The 26878-nt window shown below is 36.3% G+C and overlaps 2 protein-coding genes across 9 annotated transcripts in view; one reads left to right on the forward strand and one right to left on the reverse strand.

Moving 5' to 3' along the window:
* dmrt93B (doublesex-Mab related 93B) overlaps positions 1–26878 on the reverse strand; it is a 152941-nt gene that overhangs the window by 105040 nt on the left and 21023 nt on the right. Inside the window, exon 1 of one of the 2 annotated variants that reach the window (XM_022073585.2) lies at positions 13993–14165. The exons of the other annotated variant lie outside the window; for it this stretch is intronic. The gene's annotated coding sequence lies outside the window, so the exon portion shown is untranslated. Of the gene's footprint in view, positions 1–13992; positions 14166–26878 lie in introns of those variants that run through there. 2 annotated transcript variants of the gene reach the window in all.
* LOC110834441 (GTP-binding protein Di-Ras2) overlaps positions 1–26878 on the forward strand; it is a 117919-nt gene that overhangs the window by 74004 nt on the left and 17037 nt on the right. For 4 of the 7 annotated variants that reach the window (XM_022073596.2, XM_087359508.1, XM_022073590.2 and 1 more), the window contains 2 exons: positions 23026–23195; positions 24615–24869. In XM_022073596.2, the coding sequence (XP_021929288.1) occupies positions 23058–23195; positions 24615–24869 (393 nt within the window). In that variant the 5' untranslated portion in view covers positions 23026–23057. Of the gene's footprint in view, positions 1–15416; positions 15744–18492; positions 18795–19463; positions 19694–23025; positions 23196–24614; positions 24870–26878 lie in introns of those variants that run through there. The other 3 variants (XM_022073591.2, XM_022073593.2, XM_022073592.2) reach the window with 3 other exon arrangements.

The following is a 26878-nucleotide window of genomic DNA, read 5'->3' on the forward strand; positions in this document are numbered from 1 at the left end:
GTCCTGGTGAATTCACGTGGGATTTATGGCAGACAAAATGGCATTGGAAAAAGTTTCTCTCGAGTTTTTTTTTTTTCGGTTTTCATTCCACCGCTGTTCCATATTTAGTCATGTCTCGTCTGGGGGATGTAAATTGGTCTAATATAGTCTCGCCTCATTTAAAAAAGTATTGTTTAATTTCAATAACACTCATTCGTACATTTAACGACGTTTCTAAAATATTAAAGGACTAAAGCAATTTTTATTCTCCCGCGGCAGACCTGAATTTATCAAACACATATTACAACACGTCATAAAATTTCCCCCCTCACGAGGAAAGGTTATGAAAATTATACATGGCCATAAATATGTATCTGCATATAAATCGTTACCTTATAAGAATGCAGACATATGAAAACAACCGAATGAGATTATAATATGATAGTCTATGGTGAGTTTTTCGAAAAACGCGATTGTTAGTTGTTTTAAGGTTTGCATATTATCCCGGCAGACTGAGAAATAAAGGAGTATTTAATATTTTTTAATCAAAATAGGCACTAGTACAGTTGAGAATCGAACTGCCAAATTTGAGAAAATATGTGGGGATAACAAAGAGTGAAAGAATTTTTATGTCGACACTAGGATTAATTAGTCTATTTTAATGTACGCGTAAAATAGTTTTTTAAAAATAAGGCACTATTTTATCCCACGACTAATGCCGGTGTGATTTATATGTCATATTAATAGGATTAAAATCTGCTCTGGACAGTCTTTTTGTTTTGTGAATTCAACGTACTAAACAAATTAACCTAAAATTTTAATTAGGGAATACAAAGCGTGTGTTGCCCCAGCTAAATTAATTTTGAATCTCACATATAAATGATAATCCTAATGATGTCCTAAAATTAATCAAATATAGTAATTCATTCTTGGATACACTATTTTAAAAATCTTGATAAATTATATGTTTTAGAATACTCAGAATACGAATAAATAGCTGGATTTTGTGTACACGGTAATGAAACTTCGAATTTTATTATATCCGGAGAATTTGTTAGCTACTTTATCAACTATTAGCTATCTCTGCTTCATATAGTTAATAATATCGATTGTAAATAATCGAACATCACTCAAAGACATACAAAGCAACAAAGTATTCATGTTAAGTTAAAGTGTAATGAGATGATAATGTTGCGTCATATTGTGTTGAATATATACTTGTTCAATTTTATCAGTCTAATCACAATAAAATATTATTATTATTAAATGATGCTCTAATGTAAATCGAACATTTCGATAGAGAGCATCATTTTAATATATTTTAAATATTTAAATGTTAATTGTAATATTTTAATATTTAATAATAATATTTTATTGTGATTAGACTGATAAAATTGAACAAGTATGAACAAGATAGTGTAATTGCGTCTTATTGTGAATATTCTAACAATTATTTATTTTAATCCGTCTTATCACAATATTTTAAAATTTCTTATAATTAAGATAATAAAATATCATTGATGTTCCAAAATGTAAATCGATCAATCGATATGGAACATCAATGATATTTTATTATCTTAATTATAAGAAATTTCTTATAATTAAGATAATAAAATATCATTGGTGTTCCAAAATGTAAATCGATCAATCGATATGGAACATCAATGATATTTTATTATCTTAATTATAAGAAATTTTAAAATATTGTGATAAGACGGATTAAAATAAATAATTGTAAGTATGAACAAGTTAAAGTGTAAGTTAAATCCGGCATTTCTTTGTATTCCCCATTGGGTCTAACCATCACGTCGTAAATTCTACTCATTCTAATTCACATCATAAGCAATCGAGTGATCGATATAATACTCTGCTGGTTTTATTCTTGGGTACGAGGGTCGGTGGACAGGAAAGCCGATCTGAACCCAAGTTCATTTTATGGATGCCATTACATTGCTGAAATGACTACCCATTACGAAGACCATGAATTGCAGACTTTTGTAGCAAATGAAGCAGTCAGTTTGTGGAATGTACAACTAACATTGCCTTAACAGTTTTAAACGAAGACCTTAACCCTATGAAGCTTGAGGGGGGAGGAGGGGGGTTTGTGGTTGTGAAGGCTCCCAGGCAGTGCCCGGTCGTCGTGGAAAATGTATGTTGAAGACAGAGTTTGGAACTGAAGAAGGTAAAGAGTGATGCGAACTCTTTTAGGTTATGAGCAAAGAATCTGAGCAGATTCTTACTGCATTCGATCGGAATTTTGATGTTAATGTATTTGGAAATTTTGTTCTTAACTCAAAGAAAAAATACGACGCGTCTCCATTAGAAAATAGAGAAATAATCTCTGTTTGTTCTCATGAATCACACGAAATTCATAAATACGCTGTGACAAGAAAACACGGAGTTAAATATTAAAGTGAATCCAGTCCAGTGACAGAGACTAGCTCTATCTAAGGGACCCAAAAGAGTAGATACCTCTCACCTGAAGACGGAGTCAGAATCAGCCTCCGAAACGTCGTGATTTTAAATAACAGACGATGGAAAAAGTCCTGACAAAGAATAATTTTATATGCAATCTATCATCATCAGAAACCCTTCAGAATTGAATTAAAGTAAGTGTTAGTGTAACAAACTATTAAACTGGTGTTGTGCGATGTGTGCCCCCAGGTGGGTTTTGAAGAGACAGTGACCACGGCAGCCAGCAATAAATGCATCATTAAACACGGGCATTTTTTTTATTTTCGGATGATGTGCTGTATTCCGTCGTTTCAGTAAAAAATAAATCTCCATCCTAAAAGCGAAGTTCACTTCGTATTAAAACCTTTTTTTTTCCAACAAGTCGCCATGGCTCAGGTCTCAAAGACGACAAACTACAGTGAAATTGCCGAAATACTGCGTGGACTTGTAAGTAGGTAAAAACGCTGGTATCTGCTTGCAACCCAGATCATAATCATCACCATAACCGCTGTCAGAACCTAAAGTCTCATGCAGCGAAACCCTTCAATGACGTGTTATTTTCCATTCCGTCTAATCTAAGAGTCGGTCTAATTCAGCTGGCAGAATTACTTGGGTTTTATACACAGTCACTGTACGTGCACTGGTCCGTAAATGTATCACACAAGTCTCGACCAATAGCAACACCAGTTCCGTTGACTCTTACGCACAGCGCCTGCCGGTGGGCGTTTAGATTACCAGCTTAGCAAAGGAGACAGAGAAGAAGCATAACCGAAAGGAGTATCAGTTCAAATTTGCAGCGACTAAGATTTTTTAACGCAGTGTTCTGGACCACGTGTGTGGTTTCTCGCTGATTTGCGCTAGCCATTACTCACACTCTGCGCAAATAGATAACTGCAAAAAGAGACCATGAATCTTCTCTCTTTCATCCTATCATCGTTTTATTTTTCTTCCTTTTCTACGGATTGCATTCTTTTTCCTTTTCCTCAATTTACAACTTTTCTTCTTTTTTATTTCCTTCCCTTTATTTAATTGTCTCTCTCTTTTTGTCTCCTTCTTCCCACTCCTTTTCATTTTCTACTCTCTTACAAATCTTTTTCTTAAATTCTCTCTCTTTTTCTCTCCTTCTTCCCACTCCTTTTCATTTTCTACTCTCTTACAAATCTTTTTCTTAAATTCTCTCTCTTTTTGTCTCCTTCTTCCCACTCCTTTTCATTTTCTACTCTCTTACAAATCTTTTTCTTAAATTCTCTCTCTTTTTGTCTCCTTCTTCCCACTCCTTTTCATTTTCTACTCTCTTACAAATCTTTTTCTTAAATTTTCTCTCCTTTTTGTCTCCTTCTTCCCACTCAATTTCGTTTTCTACTCTCTTACAAATCTTTTTCTTAAATTTTCTCTCTCTTTTTGTCTCCTTCTTCCCACTCCTTTTCATTTTCTACTCTCTTACAAATCTTTTTCTTAAATTTTCTCTCCTTTTTGTCTCCTTCTTCCCACTCAATTTCGTTTTCTCACTCTCTGTCCCCTTACTCTTTCTTTCGCTTCTAGATTCTCATTTATCTCGTTTCCTCCGTCTTCCTTCCTTCTCACTCCCTCTATAACCTTCGGTAATAGTTCACACCCACTCTTCACTTACCACCATGCCGCAATATGAAGACGTGACAAAGTCCACGTGCCTGGGTATTTTTACTTTTAAGACTCGATACGAACAGACGAACTTTAGTAACGTTTGACTTAGGACGGGACAATTATGACTTGCATCAGGAGATAATATTCAGAATATTTTTGTCCCTTTGCTATCTAGAGAACTAGCTGAATCGTCGATTTTTCTCCACAGAAAACAAAATAAGTATTTTGGGTGAGTTTCGACCCAAGGACTGCTGACTTTCAGTGCTTTAACAAGCATAAACTCAAACATTCGTATCGTATACGTTGTTTAGCGTATAAAAAATTTCTTAAGTAATTTTTTTGTCTTGTTTAAACCGTGTTGTTTTTTACCTTTTCCAATTTAGAAATACTTCTGAATTATGACTCTCTTTCGACACATAAAAGAACTCTTTGGACGACTCGAAAGGCCTCTACATATACAGAAGATTTCACAACAGAAAAAGACGTGGACAGATATCCATGTCTTGAGTGGGATTCGAACCCACGGTCCCAGTATCCGAACGACGAAACCCAAAATTGCACGGTCGCAATGACATTTAATTTTTCATTTCAAATTACGTCATTAAAACAAATTAAATATCAGTATCTTTTTTTCAAAACTTTTTTTATGAAATACCATTAATTGCAGACCATGAACTTTAAAGTAGAAAGCACATATTCAGTTTAAATTTACCTTGTTACAGTTCGTAATTGGTTTACATGTCATAGGTCACAGGTCACTGATTTTTACCGTTTTCATGTTAAATTTAAACCTTAAATCTACCGCCCCCACACACAATTTTGAACGAATTATTTTATTTTCACTGCTGTGGGCGTGGGTTTGAAATAAATAACCTAAAATTATGTCATATATTTATCTGTATTATAAAGTGCACGCTAACAGAGGAACCTTGAAAATATGTTCCTTATTAATGTGCGTATCTGAAAAGACAGCTGTCCTGTCCAAAAGATAAACTACACCCTTGTGAAATTCCTTGCGACGTAAGCTGTTAATGGGAAACTTAACTAATTTTTAATAGTTCCCTGTTAGGAGTTCCTGTGTCAGGAACTTTGGACTTTTTAAAAAAAAGTTTCTAACGAAGCAAGTCACCTAATGTTGTTAGGATATTCCAATCAATGGTATTACGATGGGCTAGGAATGTAGTTAGGATGAGAGACTATAGTGGGAATTTTAGTGAGTAACATAATTTTATGACAAATATTAAGGGGATGTTTTAGGATGGAAAGTTGTTGGCATTGGTTCAGGATCATACCAGTGACAGGATTTACTAGTATCTCTTTTAAATCACTGCACTTCGCTACGAAAAAGTTCGTAACTTTTAATGCCCGTAGCAGAATTCTCTTAATTGTGTTCTACGGTTCACTGAAACTGAAATGTATTTTAATTACTGTTACTTATGTAGAGAAAGTATGGATCGGGGTGGTAAAAACCTCTTACTAAATACAATTTTAAATCACATAATATTTAGTTTCTTCTTGTTTTAAAAATATAATTTTCGGGCAATATACGACTGATGAAATCTAAGACACAAAGAGTTGTATTGAGTAACTTAATTATGCCTGTTCCTTAAATCAAATTACAGACGGTTTTACCGTCTACCTTAACAATAATGAAAAATTACTTTTTATTTGGAATTAAAATGGCAACGTCTATACCAATTTACAAATCAAAACTTATTAGAGAGAGAAAAGAACACGGACGTTTTACGAAATGGTGTTTTACCTTATAAGTTTAAAAAAAATACAACTGCAATTCTTCGTTTGCTAGTTTCCGCATCTCGTTTATTCTAGGAAAAATTGTTATTGTCGTAGCATAGGTCCCTCGCATTTTCGCGGTAGGTATTGCGCAGGCGCGCGGAGTAATACAAAACAGCCCGCGTCTGTCCGCCTGTCTCGGTAGCTACGTACATACCGCGACACACCGAGTTTTTAGAACTGATTGTGTTCGGTCGCCCTGGCAATTTCGAGCCAAGACAACTGACGTCATCCCAATAAAAACCAACACTAATATATCCACGTTTATTGACCAATTAAGCGTATTACATTGTAATGTTTCGTGTATACTTCGTTCCCTTAACCCCATTTCTTCCGTAAGGTCTTAAATTTCGCGGATCGTAATTTTATCGTACGCGGGTGTTTTCCAAGAACGCAACACCCGCGAACGGCTAACATGTGCTGTACACTAGCAAGTTTAGGTTAAGGTTTTCTGAGTTCGACCCATCGTCTTCTTGGCTGCTAGACTCGGTGGAAATATCTCTACGATTTTTCACAATTGCACTCTAAATTTCGTTGTGAATCCTTAACTAAAAACGCTTTAGGAAAAACTTTAAAAAAATGTAAAATTAAAAAATGAAATAATTATACACAGAGGCCACACTTATGTGCCTTTCTTTATTATTTACCAACTCTAACAAATTATATAAGGGTCAGAATTGTAAGTTTCTTGTCGTCAGGTCTTCAATCAATAATCCATTCGAATACTGTCGAAAATTATGCTCATTTTAAGTGAAATATTCATTAGAAGAAACTTTCGTAATTATTCTGGGAAATTCATTACCTTTGTGAATAGAAACAGAAACCTTGAAGACAAAATCCGTCTCTTTCAGTAAAGCACTGGATCTAACGTACGGAACTGCGAATCGCGAATTTTATACATTTATATACAGGGTTAGTCTAAATGATGTTCCCGATTTGAAAGACATGCTACTCTCGTTTAATGAAATTCAGATGCACAAAATTGGTACCGATGGAAAGAGAAACTCTCCAAGTTTTGTTTCAGTACATCACAAAATTGGTACCAAGCTCCCTGCTGCCTCTGACGGTGGATTTATGCGGGCTGCGTGTGAAACTTGCACGAACTCGCTCCACTGTTTCCTCGCTTACTGACGGGCGGCCGGTTGACTTTCTCTTACAGAAGCAGCCCCTTTTCTTAAATTCGGAATATCACGAATTGTATGCCCAGTGGGTGGATCTGCCGCAAACTTGGTTCGGAAATGCCGTTGCACACTAATAACAGACCGGTGAACGTCGAAATCCAGGACACAAAAGGCTCCCCTGTCTTCGATGGCAGCCATTTTCTCTCATATCGCCCCTGGCGGCGAACAGTGTTACTACGCGGCCGCGAAGTACACCAACATAAACTTGGAGAGTTTCTCTTTCCATTGGTACCAATTTTGTGCATCTGAATTTCATTAAACGTGAGTAACACGTGTTTCAAATCGAGAACATCATTTAGACTAGCCCTGTATAGTCTTATAAAAGTATAATTTAAAATAGCTAATATGAATAAAATATGAATATTATTAAGTATAACAAAATGCAGTAGACTCCTCTAGAACTTGATAGTTGCTCAGCTGATAAAGAAATTCCCCATATTTTATGAAACCCAAAGATTCATTTCATGTTCTCAAAACCCCGCTACTAGTCCCTGTCTTGTAGCACGTGAATCCACTTCACATATTGACATACGTCTTATCCTCTCATCTGTGCCTGGGTCTTAAAAGTCATCTCTTCCTTTCAGATTTTTCGACTAAAATCTGTTTACTTTTATTATCTCTCCCATACGTTCTTTATTGTAAAGTGAGGTTGTTCAGTCGTTTAAATTTTATACACAAAAAACACTAATATGTTTCTTTATATGACTAGTATTGTTACAAAAACGATGTCTTAACTATCACCGGCCAAAAAATTAGAACTTTATTAAACATTTAACCGCTATATTCTGAATTATTAATATTCTAATGCCCCGCGAATTGAAACTTTCTATAAAATTGTAGGGATATTCGGGTTGGTCAAAGGGCTATTTCGATCGGTAACATTTCGCACACTTAAACTTTTCCTGAACCATATTCTTCGTGGTAACACATTCTACGCTGCTGACACTTTCAAAGCCGACAACGGGAACCTGTATGCAGTTCCGTAGAACCCGCACAAAGATATCTTCATCTGATTCACTGATGATTCTGTAGCATCAGAAAAGGTCTCAAGCGCTTGAGGATTTATATTTTATTCTTTATTCTACTTTCTTTGTAGCCTTTTGTTTACGTTCAAGTGTTTCGTGAGGTTTTTCATGTCTTCATTTGACGCTAAATACAAAAAAGATCCCTTTTCCTTGATGCGTTTCTAACTACTTTCTTGGCAGATGGATTATACTCCAGAAACTTTCTTCTTGTGTTTATCTGCGATCTTTCGTTTTGAATTTATCAGTTGGTCTTCTCCCGCGTGACTGGGAACGGTCGCCTTCAAGGTCAATCGTAGTTCTTATTATTACCACTCGCCTCTGTAGCGCTAATGTCGTGAATGAAACAAAACAGAAGCGGAGTTCAGGGACGGACTTCCTCCAGTACGTTGTAAGATTCTTGACAGAACGTGTTGTTGCTTCTGTAGAGCAGAACCGTCTGTATTCAAAACAATACGCTACAACACTAGGAAAGCTACAAGAAGGTGGTTTAACCTCCTTAAAGACAATTCCTGTAGCCTCGCTAAACAACATTACGGTTAAAACGCTTAAGTGAGATAAACGACAAAAGATGGCTGCACCGATCACGAGTCGTATTTCTGAGACTGCGTTATTAGCCTACGTATTATATATAAGTTTGCATTCATAATCCTCTTTAAGCTAGCGACATCTTTTCTTATAATACGATAACATTTGCAAAATTTTCACTTTCCGCACGCAGACCTGTTTTTGTTTTATTTATTATCTGTCAACAAAACGCGAAGAACATTGATTCGTCCACCTGCTCTCACACTTAGCCTATTGGCCCTGCACTTGCTTGGAAAAGCTATATTTAAGATACGTACAAATGCGGTTCGCAGTGTTGTGAAATAGTGTACAAAAATGAAATGTAGTGTTGAACAGAGATTATTCACGAAAGATACGTAAAGCTACGTCGTGGATAAAATGCCTTAGAAAGTTTCGCGGGAAGTATTCCGGTATTGTATACCAACGAGTTACAATATCGTAACAAAAATTACGTTCTACGGGTTCAGTACTAGACAAAATGAAACCTCGAAAAATACATACACTGACACTTCATGTATCGGCATTCAAAGTACATGTTGACGCTAAAACTATGTTTCATTCTGACGAGGCGTGGTTCACTTTAAGTGATTTCGTAAACAGATAAATAACAGATACTCTCAGATATTCTCACGATGTGAGGCATGCTTCGAAGCAGAGGGTCGAGAATTTCCTATTAAAAAAAGTTCAGTTGAACTACCAGCGGAAAAGCGGGCCGCGAATAACCGGTTGACGCGGCGAGTCTAAGCGAGAAATTTGCCGTGTCAGTTGCGAGATCTAGTGTAAGCGTTAGCTGCATACTTTGTAATAAAATGAGCAAGTATTTTATACCACGAAAATAGTGCCATTAGAAATTGTTATATTGGAGCTGTAGACCGCAAAATCCCAGTGCTGGACACAGGCTTCTTTATACAGAACTCAATAAATGACACAAAAGAGTTGTGAAGATTTTTGAAAGGAATTAGACATTAGTAATACTAAAGGTGAAAATTCACAGTATAGAAAAAAAACTGTATATATATGTTGGAAATGGAATAAAATCATATCTAAAGCCGGCTGGAATACCCATAACAAGATTAATTGGCTAAAAGTGATTTTAATGAGGACGGAACATGCTACTTGACTCAATTATTTGCGTTTATAATAATTATGAAACTTCTAACTCCTCTGCACTGAATGGCACTGGATTTGTTCACATCTCACAAGATCTCAAGGTCACCATATTACTACTGTTCATAATAAATAATTCAAAATACAAAGATAAAATCTTGAATCGTAGGGCTGCAACGATAGAAGTCATAATATTTTATCTACACGCCGATAGATGGCAATAGTAAACTGACGTGAGATTTCTTTTGGATTCAGAGTCAGGCTGAACAGTCGAACGCTCTTCCGATTGGTTCGGGTCGAGTCATAACGCATATCTCCGCCATCTTTAAAAGCGACCACTGCGTCTGCGCAGAATAAGCAGCCTCAGACTCTCAGACGCTTTATTATACGGAGTTATAAGAAGGCTGGGCTTACAGTAGACTATCATTATTCACTATACGTTGCTATTTCCTGTCACATCATCACCACTTCGCTGCCAGCCATTAAGTAACCTGTCAATCGATGTTTTATGAAAGATATTTATTCTTATGCCAAAGCTCGTTAAATCCATTTTGCCTCCGAAGAGTGGAAGAGGCGTCTCGGACATGGCTTTCTAAAGCTGCCTAAGTCGGCTTAGACTGGAAGCAAACAAGATGAATGTAGTGTCCTGAGAGAAGTGAAGGACATTCGAATTTACAATAAACTGTTTTAACTCCGTAAACAAACAAAGAGTACAAGATAAAAGCTTACTGAGGTTTAAACTTAGGGGAAAGTACAGGTTGTAAAGTTTAAAGCCGAAGAAGAATATTTACGTTGAAGCTGTTTTTATTGGACTGGTGAGATTTCAGAGGTCCTTATTGCCTCCATCTTCAGAGCAATAGCCCTAATGATGGAGACAACCCAAAAGACAGCCATCTTATAAATTCTACCAGACTACAAGGCGCAACATTATAAAAGACAGTCACATTCATTAGACTGATTTGTTGTTATTAATTTAACGACGCTATGCCAACTGTATAGCTTACAGAGCTTCGACAGGAAAATATCACGATTAGCATTGACGAGTTTGGAAGAATAAGAAAGGAAACTGTCATATATTTTAAGGTACTGCCATCTCTTACCTGTCCACAGGAAAAGACGCATAATAATTTTAGATCGGGATTTGTGTAAATCAATTTACGAGGGAAACTTCCGTGAAGCGATGAATTTAAAAACCATGCGGTAGCGACCTTTAATGGTTTTAAAGTAAATTCATATGCACTGGTTACATGTGTAGAGACTTTTAACTACGTTAATAGAAGAAAGATGATCTTCAGATTCTAATGGTCGCTTAGATGGTCAAGAATTTCCTCGTCTGTTATTACCGTGTTGAAATGAACCCGCCGATGGTCCCGTATTCTGAACTAGATGAATTCAGTCCACACCCTAATCCCATTTTCCTACAATCCATTTTAATATTATTGCCTATCTACGCATAGGTTTCGAAACCAGTCTCTTTAATTTTCGATTTCCTACAAAACTTTCGTAAGCATTTATGTATTATCAGACCGCCAAACACTGTGAATGTATCAAGCAACCGAAATATATTTCCGATATCATGCAAAAGGCATAATATTGACGTCGGTAGAGAATATGAGACAGTAGTAATTGATTCTACTCGTCCAAGTCTCCAGATATTTAATTTCCTCCTAACAAATATATCACGTCTTCAGCCTGCATGACAGTTTTCTTCAGTTCTCGTTAGTCCCAGGTTCGAATCACGGCCCGGACACCGGCTTTCCTGACAGATGATTTTTTCCTACCAAATCCCTATCAATCACTATCCACTAACATCATCTCATTCGACACTATATAGTCTGGGTAACTGACAAAGCGTCGTTTAATAAACTATAAATAAATATTCAGTTCTCATTCTCTACTTGAATAACAGCAAAATCTATTTTTTCTTTATCTCTGCCTTACGACTTTCGCTAAATAGGATTTTGGAAATCACTGCTTTTAAGTTAGCAGCACTGTATATGAGTAACTTTAATTACCAGGTTATTATAATATTTTATGTTCAATGTTGGCAATAAAAATAATCGCATTACATTAGGGCATTGACACTGGAAGCCAGAACGTCTTGAGCTGTTAAAAGATAAATTTCATTTTCAAAGGTTGTATGCACTTAAAATTCCTATCGCAAAGAAATCACAACGTTCTTCTCATACGAAAAAAATTACACTGTGGGCAGTGTAAAAGATTTTTAAAGCAGGTGATATATGTTGTTACCACTGGGCTGTTAAGGGTTGAATTAAATGATAATTCTCCTGGAAGATCAATTATTTTTGCAACTAAACACTAAAATTAAATTTTTGGAACACTATAATAAAACAAATAATAAATCACTCCAAAATCTAGTCGTAAATTTTAGTGTTGAGAAGAATTAGACTACCTGTATTTTCATGTTACGCGTACTATTATTTAAGCCTATTACATGTTATAATATAAATTTCACAAGTCAATTTACATTCATTCACAATTACCATATATTTTCTCGCATGCTTCAGAACATACATTGAGTTTATGGCCCGTTAAATTACTACGGTTAGTTTCTGCTCCAAGCTTTCGAATTTAAGTCGCTTGGCGAGTGAGCGAGTAGCCATGTTATTAACCCCTACATACTGATGTATTATCTAACCTCAAATCTTACAGAGTCAGTTCACACGATCCCACTGTGCGTTAGTCACTTATTCGTATTCTCAAAACCGAAGGCACGTCCCGATACAAGTATCCGTGTAGTAAAGATCCGATTACATACGTATCGCTTGTTACCGAAGCCACATGTTTACGATTATCCTCCGGCTAATAAAAATTAAACAAAAACAAAGGCTGACGGAATAGTAAAAGAAAAGTTATACACGTAAATAAAGTCAATCTAACTACACGAGGATTCAAAACTCTGGAGTGATCACTCAGTTTAGATTCTGATATTTTCATTATGACATCGAGAAGTCCCGTTAGTTGCAAAGCAGGAATATGCTGCCGTCTACCCAGAAGATGGAGACCAAAACCTAAAATCTGACCGCTGTACGTCACATACAGTTGTTATAGTTTTAAAAAGCCAAATGAAAAGTAACCAGCTTCAAGGCGGAAGGAGGTTTATAAAATATCTGGTCACTTGACGCAAAATATCTGCAAGCCTGAGCAACGTCAGAGTAAAAGGGTAATTGAAGATAGAATCAGTAAGGATGGAACAAGACGTCTGGCCGCCAATATGTGAGTTGTATTGGTCAACGAAGCTCGGAGATATCTTGCGGAAAGTATGGTCTATTCACGTCCACCGAGTGATAGAGATAGCTTTTATGCTGTCCACACGCGTATTTCTACGACAGATGTCAAGGGCATGGAAGAAACAGACTTTGTCTGTCTGCGCTGTATCGAGGCGATCAAAACGTCAAGCCCAAGGCTGCATTTTATCTTAGAATCAGAGGGTCTCCTCTGTCTGTACACCCGTCTGTTGGCTACTGAAAGTTGAATTCTTACGAATTATTTTTATTAAAAGGTAAACGAAAACTCTAACAAAATATATAAAAATATGATAATGGTACGCATGAAACAATTCGAGATCGACTGAACGGATTTTCATGAAATTAGGCACAGGGGAGTTGTATTATATTTGTCAATACTGGTCAAAATACCGGGGAAATTTTATATGAAAACCTAACCGCGTTCCTGTAGTCAGACGTGACTGAGAGGAGAATTAACCTGGTCATTCACAAATGTCAAAGGTCAGATGCTAGCGAGCGCTTCAGAATTGTTACCCAATGTTTATTTTATCGTGTTATACAAAGAATTAAACGTTACAGATTTCAAATGGTGAATATTGTTTGAATCTTTATGTAACGGAAACAAAATATATGGTCTCGTAGCATCTAATCTTCGTAAGTTTCACTGCATTTTACGAGAGTTTACATTGGCACATGTCTGTGGTGTATAATTCTATCTATGAAAAAATGTCACTGTAGTGCTGAGATAAAATCTGGCCAAGTTTACCAAAAAAAACACGAAAATAAATATTCAGAACAGTCAGTATTGTGGCCAAGATTCAAGCCCCGTTTATCTTAAATGCGAAGCAGAAGTGGAATCCATTACGTTACGTCCTATTTGAATCTGTCCCAAAATTAACGCAAGCCAAAGTTTAATGTCATGATTATTATACAAAAAGACATATCACAGTTGTTTGTTAAGGTTATAAAAGTACATTTACGCGTGTTAAGAGTGTTAATCAATTTGTTTAGACATACCTTAACCCATTTCAACTCTGCGAACAGTAGCGCCGTTTGTTTTCAAGTGGAGAAACGGTTGACTTCTTCGGTAAAAACAACAACAGGAAAGTTCGCGTAACATACCCGTTCAACTGTTTCACAGAACTTCGTTCGAAAATAATTCCTAACAACAAACGCACACAGCAGTGACAAACAACTGACTAAAGAGCAAAGAATAAGGAGAAACTACGTCAAACCTACGACTGGTTGGGGGTGACAGGAGTCCAGTGTTACCACTGGGAACGGTAAATTGAAATATCCCTAAACCACAAACAAAATATTTACCTTTAAATTTCGCATTGTGTGCCTTTCGGAACGTATCGTATATTTTACTCTTCAAAGGATAACTGCTCAACAGTAAGCTGTATTATTATCATCCTAATGAAAGTATCTAGTTTGCTGGATTCCTCGCTGTGGACAGTCATTAAATTCTCTCGGTCAAAAAAAAAAAAATATATATATATAGCTGACTTTCCATTTCTTTGACACATAACACGAAAAATTCAATTTTAGTGTCTGTATTCAAAGACACGACATGGAAAGGACAGTATTCTATTGTGACTCTAAATTTGTGCTACACGTAATTTAAATAAATTAAAAATGAAAAATAAAATACAACGCTGTATTTCAATTTACTTGCAACAATTTCGAAATATTTTCCTGGTACCATAGAATATCAAGAATAAAAATAACGTGTTCCTATTTATTTCATTTCGTAGAATTTATTCAGTTCCCATCCCATCAATTTTCTTTTGTTGATCAACACTTGGGTCATTATCGAACTGCCTGCTTGGTTTGTCGCATCTGTCAGTTCATCTGTATGTGCGAAGGTGCAGGACTTCCTTCGATCGGACTTCGAAGAAAAAAAGATTCATTTCAAATTCATGTTATCCAAACCGTAATAATTCTCACATTAAAATTAAAGAAACAAAATTTATATACGAATTTAACCATGGTCTACACTAAACCTTATATCAGATTATCATTAACATAACATCATTTTACCTGTTGTTTTGTAGATGAATGTTTAGGAGAACGGAAGTATAGTGCGTGCATTTATAAAGTTTAACGCAAATGTCAGTTCGTGGCTCGAAATGCATCACTCACCGCTAAGCACTACATAGTTTTCCTGATAATAGTTAAAACAATCAAATCAACTTACCTCCGTCTAGGAAGATGGCTGTCTTCTGGATTGTCGCGCCGTGTAGTTCAGTAGAAGTTTACCAGCGTTTCAGAGGTCCTTGCTGCCTCAATCATCAGAGTACAGAAACGTATGTGTCTACCAGGCTACATGTTTCAACAACACATTTACGTATTCACCGCCGTGATAACCTTAAAGCTCGTCAAATCAGTGTAGCTGATGTCTCGTAGCGAGACATCAGCTATGAGCACGTTACAGTCACGTTTCGCAAATGGCGGGAAATTTCTTTACCAGGCGAGTGAGTACTGAGGGACATTCTATATTTCCCTTATTTACGGTATCAGCGCGATGCAATGTTGGCGTACCTTCTAGCGAAATGACGTTCCTACAGAAAAGCCGACACGCTATGGCGAACCGTTGTGGTTAAGACATGTCTCCAGCAATTTTCATAACAAAGCGAGGAACACGCGATGTTGTATACGTCATAAAATGGGTCCGCTACTGTGACCAGTTACACAAATCTACTGCAGACTTGTTCCGTATAAACGAAATCGTGTGTTTGACTTGGAATGTGCCCATTTCCGTAACGGTACGTTTTTAACAAACATGATATTTGATGTGATAAAAATTCTGTAATAAAATTCATATTAAGAGTTTTATAAGATATTGTAGGTGCGTCATATTGTGATTTATTTAAATAGTATTAAAAATATATTAAAATTGGCCGTCAATCACAATATAAGATAATTAAAAGATTAAAATATCATTAAAATGATAAGAAAAATGAAAACTAAAAAGCATTAAAAATCAGTAATTCAGTTAAAAAGTTTATAACATAACACCTGATGACGGCTCTATGATAGCCGAAACATGTCGTAAATGTCCCATATGTAAATCGAGTACTCGATACGGAACGAAAAATGATATTTTAATCTTTTAATTATCTTATATTGTGATTGACGGCCAATTTTAATATATTTTTAATACTATTTAAGAGTTTTAATTATTTGCGATACGAATATTTCTTGTCAAAAGTAAGAAGATAAATTAATTTTAGACGCAATAAATCAGACCATTAATCCACATATCACACGTGGACAATTCATTAACCCCGTACAGAATGAAAGAAAATATTGTTTTTCATTAAATTTGTCGTTTAAAAAATTTCAGAATATAAATAACACATGTGAGAAGTCTAGAAATTAAAATAATTCCTTGTATTTTCTTAATTAAAGAACATCATGCTATTTAATGTAGTGAAAATAGTGTTCTTCAAAATAATCACCAACCAACCACGACTTTTAAGACTAATCACAATGAAAATTACGAAAATATTATAATGTTAACCTACGTATTGCCATATAAACAAAACCTAATTTAAAATAGTTCTTCTGTTTTATTATAAAATATGGAGTAACATACATAAAATACCCACTAACTTCTGTTATGCATCGTAATGTACGTGGGTGTATTTTTCGCCGGTCGTTTGTATCCACGGACCTCGCATATTTGCTGTCAGATGTCTGACGTATTTAAAATCAGATATGTAGTTCTTCTTGGATGCAGCCAGGCCTAATTTAGACCCTTAATCTCGTTCTGGAATTTTAACCAAAACATTGATTTGATGGCGTACGGTTCCCGCTTGTGTGTGTGTGTGGGCGGGTGGAGGGTGTTGTGACGTCACAACCTGTTCCTCAATTGATCAGGACGATAGTGGGTTGCATTAGCTACGTAGAGATTACGTCACTGGCGCATGGCACATTTATATGGTCGACCCTTAGAGGTCAATGTCCAGCCAAGAATATTGCTTGCTTTACCTCATTCTGCTTCATTAAAAAGTAATTTACTCCTGAGACGTCTGAAGTGATGTGATTTTAAAGCCCCGTGTCGTTTGAGTCTCCCCAAAGATCTTCGTCCATTTTGTTCGTATATTTCGTCTGAACAATTAGTGCCGTTTTACTCCGAGAGAGTTCGTGACTGTTTACATCATACGAGGGCTATATAGGCAAGCAGAGTATAGCTTACGTCACCAGTCAACGAGGAAGTCTTGAACCGGGCATTCAAAGAACAGATTTTTTTTTCTAATTAGCTCCATAACTCTCGATGACTTTCCATAATTGTTGTGCGTTTGTGTACAGGTTGGTGCACGAAATTTGGTGTAACGATAAAACAGTATCACGTAACGGATGAAGTTTTTTTGTCATGTGGGTGAGAGCAATAGTTCATGGAAATGCCGTTAGGGGATATATGCTAACGCCAGGTGATTAGCTCGCAATTTACCGCCAGTATGCAGAAGATGGCCGACAAGGGGAGACTTGCGGTAAAACAGGGAACATAAACAATTTTATGTACAGTCCACGACTGTAATCTTGAGACTTGCAAGGAATGCAGGAAGTCCGTAGCGTTAAAGGCAAGTCTCAAGATTACAGTCGTGGACTGTAGGATTTGGGGTTTTCACGGCTGAGTGCGATGATGGCTGTATTATGGGTTTTAGCACCGTGTATCCAGTAGAGGTTTATCAACGTTTCAGAGGTCTTTGCTGTCTCCGTCATCAGGAACAAGACGAGGGCCTCTGAAACGTTGGTAAACTTCTACCGTAAGTGTGCGTAGCCCTCAGAACGTTGAAGCTGTCATAGCAGTCATGCAAAAACGTCCCAGAAAATCAACCCGGAGGGCAGAGGCGTGTGGTTCTCCACCGATACCCTTGCTCGCCATGGATGTGAACAGAATTGACCACCCAATAACCCGGACATAAACCTCTGCGAATTCTTCCTCTGGGGCTACATTAAGGAAAAACTTTTTTTAAAAACAGCCCAAATAGTGCAACTTCTGGCTTTGATTGTTCAAATGTAAGATAAAATTTCTGTCCAGTCGTGTTTCTGAAGGTACACGACATAACGGTGGTTATATTAAGCACGTAATCCATAAAGGATAAATCTCCACGAATTGCTCTTTGTATTCATAAATAAATAAATATAATTATATGAATATTAAAGCTTTTATTCAAACTTTCAATCGGGTATCTTATCTTGCGCCACTGTGTATAAATTTATTTCGCAGTCAAGGACAATCTTACAGGCCAGAGTTCTCATCACGAATTTCACGTCCGTTTAACTATCAAATGTAAAGTGAGATTTGAAGATCTCACTGGGGCAAGTCTTCATCCTATAAGATATAGTCTCGTAGAAGGTGGTCGTTTCATATCGCCCTGATGATTGAGGCAGTAAGAACCTCTGAAAGGTCGTAGAATTTCTACAAGACTATACGGGCCAACATTCCATAAGATATCAATAAAACATTTGCAACAAGTGTTTTTACGACAATTTATAAAACTTATATACAATATTTCTTAAAGTAGTTTGACGAAAACCAGTCAAGTCTTTCTGAGTCCATCACAGTTTCTCGAGAGCCATCTTAGTTACAGCATCGTGTTTCCTGACGAGACCGTCTACGTGACGGCAGCGCTGTCGTTGCAAGGAACTAAATTGCAGCTTTATCTCACTGTAACAGCCAGTTTCCTTCTTCAGATGTTGCCTCAGTAGAATGTTGTGTACGCCGATGATAGCGACTATATTACGGCCAGACAACAGGGGATAACGCAGACGAAGCGTGAAGCCAGCCACATGATTTCATCTAATAGGTAAAGCCATCCCGCTATACGTCATTGAAACTCTTTGTGGAAGTTGAAATAGCTACTACTCGTTCTTCACCTCAACGTTAGATGGGGTGAGTGATCAGCGTCACGTCCCACCCAGCGGTTTAAGATCCCTCCTCCTCCTGGTACCATTGGATGTGGTATGGAAAGATAAAGAAGAATAAATGACGAATAAAATCATCAAATGATACAAAAGTAAAATTTATATATCAGTTGGGATAAAAGTGAGTCATAGATATTGAAAGAATAACAGAACATCTTGAAGAAAGTCACAATTTTAATTGATGTTTGTTATTTAACAACTCTGTTTCAATTCAAAGGTCAGTGTTGAAAGAAAGTTGAAATAGGTCGTGTCAATGGGGTGGGGTAACCTAGCTCAAGATCGGGTAAAATAGGCAGGGAGGGGCCTTCAGATTCTACTACAAAGTGTTCGCTATGTTAACAACTATACACCCTTGTCACTAATAAATCCATTCACTGTTTTCTTGTAAAATAGGATATATAATTTATTACGCAACTCCGTTAACAATTACGTATTTCAGTGCAAAAATCAAAATGAAAAGCAGGTGCGCCCCTGTGTAATAGACTCTCCCAACCTCCCTCGTAATATCTGAGTCAAGGTCACATTGGTGGCTACGCGACTTCTCACACCAGTGCGCAGAAGCAGTTCGGATGCGAACATGGCGTACTCACGGGCATTTCTTTCTGTGTGGATTTACGTCTTGGAGGAACTGTAACACACTACAGAATAGGCTGTTGCCAACACTGACCCAGACATACTTTTCAAAGTCACATGAAACAATAAAAAGTGTCTTCGAGAAGGTGATAGGCATTTTTAGCATCTGCTGTGAAGCTGTTAATAAGTTCTTCCTTACAAATATAAGGTAAAAGACAACTCGTTTGGCTTGTTCTGTGGATGTCAACAAAGATTACAAAACATTCATGTGGTTAGGCTCACGTTTAAATAGAACATTCTATATTACTACTATAAGATGTCACAATGAGTCAACAATGACTCGGAAACTTCGGTGTGGCGTCTAATTGAATCAACCATCACGTTTAAAAAGAAATCTTAAACATATGAAGGAAAAATTATACAACAGTTTTCTAAAATTATACACGTCTATAGATGTGACACGTATTTCGATTACCGTCTTTATAAATATATTTCTGTGCATGTTAAAAACTTTTATTTGTATTTGTTTTGTAAAAATGTTGACTTCTGTGGCTTACGTATATTTAAGAAAATATATCGTAGTTTCTTCTGAATAATTATTTGTTTTAAACGTATTATTCTGGATCAAAATATGGAAGACCAAGTTAGCGTCGTGCAGATATTAACATTTAAGCAGATCATTACACTCGAGAACCTGATTGCACAATATTTCACACTGAATTAATACAAAGAGCATGTCAAAGCTTAATTGCGCATGAAACCAGCTAACGTGCATAAACCGCATCCATAAAAGAATGAAACCATCCATATTTGTAGTTGTTGTCTGTATAAAGTCCATTAAACGAAATCATAATGAAGAGGTTATCTAAATCTGTCCCTCCGTATCTTCAAAATTACTCGACGGACTTAGATTAGTAACCCGATGGACATTCTTGGATATTTTCCGTCGACTACTAATTTAAGAATTTTTCAAAACACGACGTTTCGGAAGCTACCTTTCCTTCCGTCATCAGGTGAAACTAGAAAGCGTTAACCTCTTATGTTAATTCTGGGTTATGTTGTTACCAACGTTTCGAAAGAACATATCGTATCCATCTTCAGGAGAGAAGTAAAGATACGTATATAAGTATCGTATATGGAAGAAGGTTGGCCAACGAGAATGTCAAGAAATGGAAAAATGACAAGATTACGACGCCAGAAGAGAACAATCGATATCTTCATAGGTGTCAGAACACAAAATATCGATTACACTTCGATATTGGAAGCTGTGTTATAAGTTACTAGGAGAATTTAATAATACTCGCTTTAACCCTTGTAAGCACAATCTTAACCTTAATAATACTTAAATACGTAAATACTCAGTCCCTACACACAAGTTTCCACTACAAATAGGAATCGATCAATGCTGTTCACGGAAATTATCGATTTTCATTCTGGGAATCGTAAATATTCCATAAAGAAGTTACGCTTTGCGGGAAAAAATGCAAAGTTACTGAACCTTAAATCTGGTGGTACATAAAGTAACCACTGGTTTAAATGGTTAAATATTAAATACAACTAAAATAAAGATGAATATTCTTTAGGCTGTCAAACGAATTACACCTTTTTATTTGCAACATGAATTATCTATTGCGAGAGACCGCGTATCTCCTGTTGTAAATGTTGTCATTAATACGGACTATTGCATGCTCGTCCTTTTTGTTAAGTGGATTCGTGTTGATAAGCTCAGACACATCAATACAGTATTTAGACAGTGGAGATTCGATCATCTGGTACAGATGGCAGCCAATTCAACGCGGCTTGTGCCGCTTGGACACTGGGACCGTGGGTTCGAATCCCACTCAAGGCATAGATGTCTGTCCGCGTCTTTCACGGGCTGATAGAACCACAGATTATGAAAGTTATGTCTAATTAATGACAAGTGATAGAAATGAGTGGTTAGCTTCACGTTCCAGACGCTTTAACCCCAGCAAAAGAGCTTCTGGTTTCCACTGAAGACGAGACTTGATAGGCCCCAGAGCCGATCTGGCAAAAAGAAAAACATCTGTTTACCTTCCGGGAATCGAACTCCGGTTGCCGAGTCCACGGTCTAGTCTAAATTGGCTATTTAGGCTTATGCAAGATTTTTACCACAACTTTTAAAGTTACTTAGAATGTTAAGGAATTCCCTCATGTAATGGGTACATCACCAAGTTCACAAAATATCGTAATTATAATATTTATCTTTCCGACAATCCGGAACAAACTACATTTTTTCACTTTCCATTTTAATATCGTCCACCCTTCTACGCCTAGTTCTCCCAACTGATCTCTTCCTTTTAGGTTTTTCAACTAAAATTCTGTAACCTTTTGTTATCTTACTTATGAGTACAAAATTCCTTGTTCATCTCGTCTTATTTTCTTTGGTTCTTATAAAATTTCGTGAAGATTGCAAATTATGAAGCTCCCCATTGCGTAATTTTCCCCAACCATCTTTTATTTCCCCTTTCTTAGGCTCATAAACACTTAGTTCTGATAGGCAAAGTTTCACACCAATACAAAACAACAGGTAATATTTAAGTAAACTATTTTTTATTTAAGTTTCTATACATAACAGGATATCAAAATTCTAAACTGAATAACGAGTAAGTTCCTAACTGCGCTATTTTGCATTTTATGTAAACATAATTAAATCATCATTAGACACCTCATAATGAGCCACATTTTCTATGAAAGACGTAAATAAGTTTAACAAAGGATTATAGCAACGTCATGAAAGTATAAATCTTTAAACCTAATCTAACATGGCAGTTATGCGCAACTTTTCAGGTGAGATCAATATTAAAATCCTGAACACGGAAGCGGAAATAGCTCTAAAAATGTAAGATAAATTGGTAACCCTGTAAAACATTTTAAATATGGCACCCATAAATGATTAACTACTGTAATTAGACACAGAAAGACTTGAGGTTCTCACAGCGGTGAGTATCGCCCTGATGACGGAGGTAGTATGACCTCTGAAACGTTGGTTAACATCGACCAGACTACACAGCGCAATAACCCAGAAGACGGATATCTTTAGACACAGAAAGTTTGTCATACGTTAGGTTATTAAAACAGAGTCATAAATTCTGTTGCTGGACTGAAGCGATTTCATGAATATTCAAAGCTGGTTTGAAAATAGGCCTACAGGGGAAACCCATCTTAAAAGTAAGAGATGAGTTCAAAATAATTGTTATAACACTGCTGATTTAAAGTTCGTCATTCTACAGTTAAAGAAATAATTTGTGTTGTCGTATTTATGATTTATTCAACAAGGCTATAAGTGTATGATATTAAAAGCACGAACGACAGGATGATTTGTAAATATGACGTGGGAGGAAGCGGTCATGGCCTATTTTAAGGTGTTTTCCTAGCATTTACCAGTGAGAGTGAGGAAAAACACGAAAATGATCAGTCAGGAGGACATCCTGTCTCTAGGCCGAGAATTAAACTCAAGATCCTTTGCATACGAAACACTAATGCAGTAACATTTTAGTCACTAAATGTTTTGTGTTGCAGTTGCTGTAAGCGCCACTAGTTGCAGTGTCAGAATGCCGGAGCAGTCAAATGACTACCGTGTAGTGGTGTTCGGAGCAGGTGGTGTGGGGAAGAGTTCCCTAGTGCTCCGGTTTGTGAAGGGAACATTTCGAGAATCATACATCCCCACCATCGAAGACACATACCGTCAAGTAATCATTCATTATACTAATAAAACTCTATTTAAATATGTATGAAGTTTCATTTTCATTATCGTAGCCATCGCCATATTGCATGTTTCAAGGTCACTGAAGGACGCGTAGCTCTGAGTCACCGGTACAGCGCTGCCAACTTAATTTTTCTGTGACTGTTACTATAGTGACATAAACCGCAAAATGGTACAGGTACATAGCGGAAAGTTTTAAGAAATCAAATGATTATTTACGGAAATATTAAATTGAAAGGGGCAGAATGTATAGAAGCATTTTCAAATACATAAACATGCCAGTGAAAATTTTCACTCCAGAGACACAGACACGTAGACATAAGCACCTAATATAATTAAACATTATTAATCATTATAAAGCAAAGAAAATTCCTAGTCCCAGTGAGATAATGTAATTTCTTCTTCTTCTGTTTTAAATTCCTATCCACTGCAATGATTTCTTCGGTGTAAGGTAGTATATTTGCGTCATATTGTGAGTTAGGTTAATATTTTAATATTTTCCGTCAAATCACAATTTTAATAAGATAAATATAAAATATTTAAAATATCATTTCGATGCGGAACGTGAAATGATATTTTAAATATTTTATATTTTATTATCTTATTAAAATTGTGATTTGACGGAAAATATTAAAATATTCTTCGGTGTAATAAGAATACTGAACACACTTAAACTTTCAACTCAAGAGAAATGCTGGCATTTATCAAATTTCTTTCCAACCAAATATCACGCAATTATTTACACAGGATCTTGTACTGCAGATTTAATTTTTGTAGGCTGTTGACTTTTTAAAATAATGCTGAAAAACAAATCACAAGTTGATTTACTGTTACTGGTCTAAAAGATACAAACATGGAAGTAACTATTTCCTTGTTCTGTGCACCTAGAAACAAATGGACAGATTCCCATCTAAACGGTTCAAACCCAGTGGAATTTCTTAGGTTGTTTCTCTCGTGGGCACCCCTACAAAATAAACGTAAAATAAAATTTCTAAATTATAATAAATGTTCAATACTTTCAAATTCAAGTATCGTTGTTTTCGCCGTCATTGAAACGAATACGACTATCACGAATTTTTTTAAGTCATTTTAACAAAAAAATTAGTGTTAAAACATTTCTTGCGAAAGTTCGTTATTTTTTAGCTCGACTCATTTTAAGATGCTTTCATGTAAGTTACTTTCTGTATTAATGCGTCTGTGAAATAAAAAAAATAACTTCGTTAAACTCAGAATCACTAAAATAAATCATAAAAAATTCTTGTGTGAATAATTAAACCTGTTCCTTCTGAAATTATAGCAGACCGCTATGTCGCCGTGAACAATCTAACGCTTTAAAAACGTCTGCAGTCTCAGTCCACTGACACAAAAGTCAGTAAAGCAACGAGTACTGTGTGTCTATCTACAGGTGATCAGCTGTAATAAGAACATCTGCACACTACAAATCACAGACACTACAGGGTCACACCAGTTTCCCGCCATGCAGAGGTTGTCGATATCCAAAGGTCACGCCTTCATACTCGTCTACTCTGTCACATCTCGTCAGAGCCTGGAAGAACTCAGGCCAATCTGGGACGTCATACGAGAGATGAAGGGTCCAGACCTTGCCGCCATTCCGGTCATGCTTGTCGGTAATAAGTGTGACGAGACAGAAAACAGAGAGGTTAGTACTGCTTCAGAATTATAATAAAAGTAAATCCTTATTTTTAACAGCTACGCATTTCTTATTGGCTAAGATACGTAAATTTAAATAAAGATCCAGTGATACAGAATGTCGTAATTTTATCTAATATAAGATTTTGAGACTTTTGCAGCGAGAAATTAATAAAATCACATTAGAACCCTGATGATGGGGACAGAGTTGGTTCCCGAAACGTCGGTTTACTACGGTAACCAGTTGATGCGGCTGATTGCCCGAGAAGATTTTATTTATATATAATTAATATTTTACTGGGATATGAACAGGGCTGGCACAAGTGTTTGGTGCCCTGGGAAAACCTTCAGCAGTGTCCTCGCGCTACCCCAGTTAACTTTCATAAATAAATACTGTGCATTCGTATGCATAATATTTCAGTGTAGCTTCGACTCCTCTTAAAAAAACAAACACAAAATAAATTAACAAAAATGAAACGGGACATATAGTAAGATGTTCTGTCAAAAGATGTCGTTAATCGCATGAATGCTAGAGTCACCTTGCGACCGACAAGACAGTCAAACAAAATGACAGAAGTACGGATGTCGTTCGAGGAGCGCAAGACCATTTTGAAGTTGTATTTTAAATCTGAGAGTGTGTGCGAAGTACGACAATAGAGGCGTGAGTTTACAACAGAACCTCCAACACGCCTGACAATTGCACGCATTCGTGATAAGTTTGAAACCCATGGTACCGCGTGTGATGTGCACAAGGAAAGATCCGGGAGGCCTCGCACAGCAACAAGTCCTGCTTCCTCGGCTGTGGTGTTGGAACAGTTTACACGCTCGCCACAAAAGTCTGCCAAACTGTGCACCTGAGACAGGAGTTAGCAGATCAAGCGTACAACGCATTCTTAAGAGAGGAAAATAGCATTCATGTGATTAACGACATCTTTTGAGAGAACATCGTACTACACATTGCTACCGTAATTCGATTCATCTTCGAAAAAAGTCCATAGATAACATCTATTAAAGTGTGTATACATTTTTTTTGGGCCCCTCTGTACGTCCATATTCTCTCTAATTTAATCATTCTCGTCATATCCAAATGAGTACAGCCTTTAATGCTTCTTAAAAGAAACATCTTAGTAGACATAAATAGCTTGAAACTAATAGGATCACCATTACTAACTTTAATAGTTTCACTTAGTCAACCCATTCCATTGCCATAATTATCCACATTACCTCTCCTTCATGTCGTCAGCCATCCTGTGTCTTGGATACACCGCTAAGATTCTTCTGACATACATTTACAAATTCTGCACAATGACATCATTAATTTATATAAATTTTAGTCTCAATGCACATCATTAAGGCACAAATAGTTACAGAAATACATAAAGTGAATTCTGGTTAATTGGGACACATCGGGACTAGAACACTTTGGCCCAATTAAGCCACTGCCCCAATTATGCGAAGTTCCACGTAAAGAGTTAAAAGGTCTGTTATTTAAGATTTGTCCTAAATAAATGGCTGCCCCGATTAACCGATGGCCCAGTTATTCGGAATCTACTGTATTTATCTTGCAACTTATGCTTCTGTTTCTTATGTTGAAGTCACAAACACTATTTTGTAAAGTAAAATCACTATCAAGAACACATACTTCTGATGTAGCTGTAAAAATTAGTAGCCATTTACTTAAGAGATGTTTGCGCCATTTATAAAATTATAAAATAATTTAATTTTAAAAATGCAACACAAGGTATAAAACCAATCATAATTGAACTTCATATGAATAAGATTATGAAAAGCAGTTAAAATACATAACTAAATTAATATTATTTATTTAAATTACATACCAGATTTGCCACTTCGTGTCACAACATATCTTCCTATATTTCAAAAGAATTTGTTTGAAATCATAATTGTTGAAATTTCTCTCATCTTTCTTGGAACACTTATTAACCGTTTCCACTAGCCTAAGTGTAAGGTCAGAAAACCATTTTAAAACAAGAATGGAAGATCTAATTTACATAACTT

The sequence above is a fragment of the Zootermopsis nevadensis genome, unplaced genomic scaffold, assembly GCF_977971745.1.
Source record: "Zootermopsis nevadensis isolate Lab colony 2312 unplaced genomic scaffold, Znev_1.0 Znev_ptg000031l, whole genome shotgun sequence".
Taxonomy (NCBI): Eukaryota; Metazoa; Arthropoda; class Insecta; order Blattodea; family Termopsidae; genus Zootermopsis; species Zootermopsis nevadensis.